Genomic DNA, 7,666 nt, shown 5'->3' on the forward strand with positions numbered 1-7,666 from the left:
AAGCATGCAGAACTGGAGACATTCTACACTAAATGATCAAATACACTATATTGCCAAAAGTTTTGGGAAAACTGCCTTTCCATGCACATGAATGTAATATGGAGTTGTCCTGCCTAGAGCTTCATATAACAGCTTCAACTCTTCTGGGAAGGCTTTCCACAAGGTTTAGGAGTGTGTTGATGGGAATTATTGACCATTCCTCTAGAAGCACATTTGAGTGTCCGCTCTAATTCATCCCAAAGATGTTCTATGGGGTTGAGGTCAGGACTCTGTGCAGGCCAGTCAAGTTCCTCCACACCAAACTTGCTCACGTCTTTATGGACCTTGCTTTGGTCACTGGTGTACAGTCATGTTGGAACAGGAAGGGGTCATCCCCAAACTGTTCCCACAAAGAGCATGAAATTGTCCAAAATGTCTTGGTATGAAGCTGAAGCATTAAGAGTTCCTTTCACTGGAACTAAGGGGCGGAGCCCAACCCCTGAAAAACTACAATGATTTGGAGGGGTTGTCCCAAAACCTTTGGCTATATGGTGTACATAGATTACAAATTAGCCGTAAATTGTCAGGTGTATTTCTGGAACCAGTGCTTGATTACCCAAATTTATTAAAGTCAAGACCGATTAGACCTGGTATATGAGCAAACAGCAACCTGAGGAAATGTCTCTGTAACATTCTCAATAGCAGACTTCTCCATGTTCTTGTCCTTCAGGTGAAAAACATAACATAACATATCTACACCTCATGCACTCCGTCTGTAGGACATGAACTCTGTTCATTCACCTCAAAAAGACTGAATAACAAAAGACATGATCCATTCACACTTCAATAAAGCTGTGAACGAGCTGAGAGGTGAAAAAAACAAAGACATTTTTAAATGCTATTTAGAAAAATATCAAAATTTACATCCTTATCAGAATCTGGGTAAAAATAATTCATTAAAATAATTTCTCCATCAAAAAACCCATAGATACTAAGAGACATACAGACAGACGGGGAGAGAGACGGACAGACAAGGAGAGAGACAGACAGGCAGATGGGAGACAAAGACAGACGGTGAGAGAGACAGACAGATGGGGAGAGAGACAGACAGACTGATGTGGAGAGAGACAGACAGGCGGATGGGGAGACATACAGATAGACGGGGAGAGAGACAGACAGGCAGATGGGAAGAGAGACAGATGGATGGCGAGAGAGAGACAGACAGGCAGGTGGGGAGACAGACAGACGGGGAGAGAGACATACAGGCAGATGGAGAGAGAGAGAGAGAGAGAGAGAGAGAGAGACAGGCAGATGGGGAGAAAGACAGACAGATAGATGGGGACAGAGACAGAGAGATTTGTGAGACACACAGACAGACAGATGGGGAGAAAGACAGACAAATGGGCAGACAGACAGGCAGGAGAGAGACAGACAGACAGACAAATGGGGAGAGAGACAGACAGACAGATGAGGAGAGAGACAGGCAGACAGACAGATGGGGACAGAGAGAGAGATTTGTGAGACACACAGACAGACAGATGGGGAGAGAGACAGATAGATAGATGGGGAGAGACAGATGGGGAGAGGGACAGACAGACAGACAGACAGACAGAATGTAGTTTTTTTTTACTCTGCTACTTAGGGACCACAGAAGAAGTAGAAAAATCCTTCTCAGTGAAAAGTAACAGAAGGACAATGTGGACAATGTTCCACCACACACACACACACACACACACACTCTCTTTCCCAGGAAGTTTAGTTGAGTGCTGCTGCCTCCCTGTGGACACAGTAAGTATTACAGTGAATGAGCATAGGTCTCACATACTGTCTCTCTGTCCATCTTTTTTCATCTACAACCCCTGGCAAAAAGTATGGAATCACCACTCTTGGAAGATGTTCATTCAATTGTTTAATTGTGTAGAAAAAAAAACAATCACGGACATGCCACAAAACTATTTTCATTTAACATAAAAAAGAAAGAAAATTGTAGTCAATTGCAACTGTTTTTACAGATTAAACAGAGGGAAAAAGTATGGAATCACAATTCTGAGGAAAATATTATGGAATCACCATGTACTGCAGTTCTAAAACAAACACCTGTATCCGATTACATCTGCTGAATAGTCTGCAGTTAAAAAGAGTGCTTGCACACCTTCGTGAGCTGTTGAACCAAACTAATTGACATAAATCATGGCTCCAACACGAGAGATGTCAGATGAAACAAAGGAGAGGATTATAAACTTCTTGAAGGTAAATCTTCACGGAATGTTGCAAAATATGTTGGTTGTTCCCAGTCAGCTGTGTCTAAAATCTTGACCAAGTACAAATCAAATGGGAAGGTTGTAAAAGAGAAGCGTACTGGTAGACCAAGGAAGACATCAAAGCGTCAAGATAGAAAACTTAAAGCAATGTGCCTTGAAAACAGAAAACGCACAAAACAAAACAAATGAGGAACAAAAGGGCAGAAAGTGGAGTCAATGTCTGACCGAACTGTAAGAAATCGCCTAAAAGAAATGGGATTTACAGAAAAGCCGAAAACCATCATTAACATCTAAACAGAAAAAACAAGGTTTCAGTGGGCTAAAGAAAAGCAATCATGGACTATGGATGACCGGATGAGAGTGATATTCAGTGATGAATCACGGATCTGTACTGGGCAGGGTGATGATGCTAGAACTTTTGTTTGATGCCGTTCCAATGAAATTTATAAAGACAACTGCCTGAAGAAAACATGCAAATATCCACAATCATTAATGATATGGGGTTGTAGGTCAGGTAAAGGTATGGGAGAGATGACAGTCATTACATCCTCAATAAATGCACAAGTTTATATTGAGATTTTAGACACTTTTCTTATTCCATCAATTGAAAGGATGTTTGGTGATGACGACATCATTTTTCAGCACGATAATGCATCATGCCATAGGGCAAAAGCTGTGAAAACTTTCCTTCAAGAAAGACATATAATGTCAATGGCATGGCCTGCAAATAGTCCGGACCTCAATCCAATTGAATATCTATGGTGGAAATTAAATAAAATGGCATGTCTTTTTTTTTTTCCCCCCAATTAAACAATTGAATGAACATCTTCCAAGAGTGGTGATTCCCTACTTTCTGCCAGGGGTTGTAGAATTCTAAATTAAATCAAGTTTAATCATTTAAATTGGTGTATAATTATTGTAATACTTTATTTTTGCACAAGGGGAGACTTTCATAATAATAATAATAATAACAACAGCAGCAGCAGTAACAAGGCACTGTGTGTAGCTTTCTATTCAGTGTAGTGTTACAGGAGTTCAGCTCTGTGTTTCATTCAGAATTAAAAACATTCCTCAGGCCTTAAAGTGAAAAACTTCTCACTGTCAGATGATTACACAATACTGCTCCAGGGGCCACATTACTTTATTTTAATACTGAATTCTATTGTTTTATACACACACAGCTGAGTGTTTATTAAAAGTGAACCCATGGTTTAAAAGACTTTCTGTACTGATCCTTCCACTGACTGGAATCTAATAACCTCATCACAGAGAGTGTGTAGGACTTTAACACAGATATTTATATTAGAGCACTAGGCAGGGGAATCGTCCCATGTTCGTATGGAAGGAGGGATCTGCAGGAATGGTGTCTGTAGAGGAAGGAAGAACACTGACTATTAATCCAGAGAGAAATAAAACACACACACACACACACACACACACACACACACGAAGGAGTTACTCCAGTAAAGGTCAGATCAACCCTAACTGCATACAGTATATTTATAAACCTGATGAACATGTCCAGGTGTAAGAAATTCTAAAACTGCTGCAGTGGGTTCTGCAGAGGGTTCTGCAGAGTGAGGCAGTTCCTCTGCTGATGTTTCACCAGACTGCTCTTGTAGGCGAAGATCTGACCGCAGTGCTCGCAGCTGAACGGTTTCTCCCGTGTGTGGATCTTCATGTGCGTCTTCAGGTTGGACGACTGGTTGAAGGTTTTCCCGCACTGCACGCAGCCATAGGGTTTCTCACCGGTGTGGACGTTGACGTGCTTCTTCAGGTTGCTCTGATCTGAGAAGAGTTTCCCACAGTGCAGGCAGCTGAAGGGCTTTTCTCCTCGGTGCATACCGTAGTGTTTCTTCAGACTGGATGCCTGACTGAAGCGTTTCCCACACAGTGCGCAGTAGTACGGCTTCTCGCCCGTGTGGACACGCTGGTGCAGGACCAGGGCGCTGGTGTGGGGGAAGTGTTTCCCACAATATTTACACACCACGAACCTGTCCGGTTTAAATGGGCCGGAGTGGGACTGGGTGACCATTCGGTCGTCAGCGTGTGGGAAGTGACCTTCAGGAAAAGAGGCGTTGCTGACGGAGCCGGCCTCTGTGCTGTAAGAACACACGGCATCTCTGTGCATGAAATAATCATTAATAGACGCTCCTGCGCTCATGTCCGCTCCGGAGTACGGGATGTTGTGGGCGGAGGAGTCGAACACGCTGCTTTCCCACGACGCATCGGCAACAGCCACGTCGCTGTCGGCTTCTATACTTGAGGTACCTTCATCGGGACAACTTCCTGAAAATGAAATGCGAAGATGATCAGCTAAGATGACTTTGTTTGCTTGTTCAGTTTTGTACAGGAGCTAATAACATTAATAACAATAATAATAATAATAATAATAATAATAATAATAGCTTACGATAATACCATCGTGTGCTGAAGCGTCTCCTCTCTCCTCATGTTCTTCTTCCTTCAGAAAGTCACGTTCTTCATCAGACTGAAACACATGGAAGCTTTAATCACTGACCTGGCCAAGTTCACCTACTCTCTAACATTCTGTAGAAACACTCACGATCCTAGAACCACTCTCCAGAAGAAGAACTGTGTGTGTGTGTCTAACCTGCTGTTGGAGTGAATCGTGCTGCAGGACATTTTCCCTGCCTGCTGTAGTCAAACAGAGAACACACACACACACAAACACACGATGCTCAGTGTTTAATACGTCTGGAACAAAAAAAATACCTTTAATACAAAAACACAAACACCTAATGCTAATGCTAACAAGTGTAAAGCCATCACAGTATTAACATTTAGAATAAACACACAATGACTGGAAGACAAACGTGTGTGTGTGTGTGTGTGTGTGTGTGTGTGTGTGTGTGTGTGTGTGTGTGTTATACTTGTGTCTCTGGTCCCCGTGTCTTGCACTTTACTGATGCTCTCGGATCTTTCCTGTTTTAGCATGAGAAGGTCTGACTGGCCGTCCTGCTCCACACACTCCATCACACACTCCTGTTCTCTCACACACAGACAGACACACGCGCACACAGACACACGCGTGGAATTACAGACTTTCACATTTAAACCATTTGAAAGATCCTTTATCCAGAGCAACAGTTTATTTAGATTAGAGAATTGAGGGTTACGAGGGTTATCTCCTAACGCCTGACCGTTTGGTTAGCTGACCATATTAACCAGTGAGCTACTGTCTCCCATCACATCACATCTCAGGCATTTAGAGAAAACATGTTACTGTTATCATTATTATGACTAGTATCTGAATGCTGTTGAGTATAATGAAGGTATGCAAGTGTGTTATTGTGTGTATTATTTGTGTGTGTGTTTGTACCTGTTGAGCATGTGTGTGTGTTACAGGATCATGTGGTATTGTTTCCTCAGTGGGTCGACGCTCACTCTCTGCTGTGCTGATCTTCACCCGTACCCTTCCACCTACACACACACACACACACACACACACACACACACACACACACACACACACACTTGCACTAGATTATGATGAGACAGTGCTGTAACTCATGGGTCCACCAGGGGGCGCACAGGGACATGCAAAGAGACTGTCAGACTTATTAGGCAAGATTGGGCTTTTGTTTTGGACGATTAATTAGACGAATTTAATATTTGACTTTTTTTTTTAATTTATTGAGCCCATCCCAGTTCCCACCGGTGGTCAGAAAGTTCTGCCCAGAGCCCCACCCTGGCCAGTAAAGTCCAGCTGTTTAACCATCATCAGGATCAGCACTATAATCATTAGGCAGTGCAGAAGAATAAGTAACTGTGGAGATCTCTCTAGACAAAAACACGACTTTTAGCTTTAACTGCCTCTGTCTTCCAGCACCCCTTAAAGGCTACAGTCTGTCAGGCCAGTTCACACTACATGACTTTACTCATCCTTTATTTATTAGTCTAAATAAGGGGCAATTAACAGTTTTAACACAGTGACACAATCACACACTTAAATATAAGATGAAGCGCAAAACAGTACAGGACACCGAGTCGACACTCTGAACCGACTCTTTTAAGAACTTCTTGCTTTCTTAGTCTTTTCGTACATGCAAACGTTATATAGAAATGTTGAGTATGATTACATTAAAATAAAACACCTTTATGTTCAAACCAGAATAACAATATCGCAAAAAAAATCAAACCAGAATAACAATTTCGCAAACATGAAGCAAGGAGTTGTTTGGAAGCCAAAGAGTCGACTCCTGTTGGCGAACTGATCCAAACGATAAGACCGACTGAAAAGAGCCACAAAGAATTTTTAGCAGAACCCAGCGAGCCGAATCGGATACATGAGTAAATTTTTTTCCCCTTTGGTTCTTCTCGTTTTGGGAGCCGAAAGAATCGACAAAGAACCGTGTGGGTGTTTATAGCGATAAGTGAGTCGGATCTTTTAAATGAACGCTGCGAGTCGACTCGTGTAAATGACTCGGAGTTTTGTTTGTTTGTTTACAGGAGATGAAGGCGTTCATATTGGTGAGTCGAATCAAATGACTCAGTAAAACGACTCCGGTGTGTCCACTCACCCTGTCCCCCTGCCGAGTCCTTCAGCCTGCTGGCTCTTTTATAAAACGACTCCCGCATTTCGACCATCTTCAGCCTCCTCTTGAGCAGCGTGTTCTCCTTCTGACCCTTCAGTATCTCCATCTGTAACTCGGTGTAACTCACCTCCACAACTTTACAGATCTCCGCCACAGCGGCGTTCGCGAACACCTCCATCACTGAGGCGATCTGAGTCTGGAACGCTAACACACTCGACATGCTGCTCCCCTCCGCCGCCATCACTCACCCTCTCGCCCTTTATAAACCGTTAATAAACCGGTTATTAACCTTAGATCTGCGCGCGCGCACAGGAGCGTTTTAGACTTCTGTTTTTACTATACAAATAAAAAAAAAACGGGCTGATGTTGTGACGTCACCTACACTAAAAGGACCCATGAGATCCCTTAAATAAAATATAATAAACACTTGCAAGGGCCACGTAACTTAAATTAAACCATTTGGAGCGTTACACTTCTTCTCTTAGTCCTCTTCACACTAAATATTCAGTAATGAAATGGAGGGGAAAAAGTTTATACAAAATTTCAATCAGGCACATACGTATACAGCCCCGTTGTACCACATGACCGCATGATGCCTGATTTCAGCCAATAACAACACTCCAAACGATAACGTCACAAAAGCAGTTCGGCAGAGAAGACTGATTCAGTTATAACACCGTAACCTGCACCTACTGTACATCCTGCACCCTAAGGACCCCTTTTGGTGGCTTTCATGTCGGCCTGATTGTAAAAATCATACCTATGGAATCAATTCAATGCCACATATATTCGTAAAAGAATGTATGTGTTGCAAAAGAAAATAAAGTTTTGCAAAACAAAAATAAAGAGTTGCAAAATATAAATGAC

At 42.5% G+C, this 7,666-nt stretch overlaps 1 protein-coding gene across 2 annotated transcripts; it reads right to left on the reverse strand.

Moving 5' to 3' along the window:
• Nucleotides 1-587: 587 nt before the first annotated feature.
• Nucleotides 588-7,246, reverse strand: si:dkey-56e3.3 (zinc finger protein with KRAB and SCAN domains 1). 2 transcript variants are annotated; one of them, XM_058383621.1, is made up of 6 exons: nucleotides 6,785-7,246; nucleotides 5,584-5,684; nucleotides 5,135-5,246; nucleotides 4,855-4,895; nucleotides 4,662-4,731; nucleotides 588-4,529 (listed from the first exon to the last, which is right to left on the reverse strand). In XM_058383621.1, the coding sequence occupies exons 1-6, from the start codon at nucleotides 7,038-7,040 to the stop codon at nucleotides 3,778-3,780; spliced, it is 1,332 nt and encodes a 443-aa protein (XP_058239604.1). In that variant the 5' UTR covers nucleotides 7,041-7,246; the 3' UTR covers nucleotides 588-3,777. The 2 variants fall into 2 exon arrangements, with proteins under 2 accessions (XP_058239604.1, XP_058239596.1); XM_058383613.1 differs by having other exon boundaries at nucleotides 4,855-4,898; nucleotides 6,785-7,234.
• Nucleotides 7,247-7,666: the final 420 nt, after the last annotated feature.

Source organism: Hemibagrus wyckioides, linkage group LG03 (genome assembly GCF_019097595.1).
Source record: "Hemibagrus wyckioides isolate EC202008001 linkage group LG03, SWU_Hwy_1.0, whole genome shotgun sequence".
In the NCBI taxonomy this organism is placed as follows: Eukaryota; Metazoa; Chordata; class Actinopteri; order Siluriformes; family Bagridae; genus Hemibagrus; species Hemibagrus wyckioides.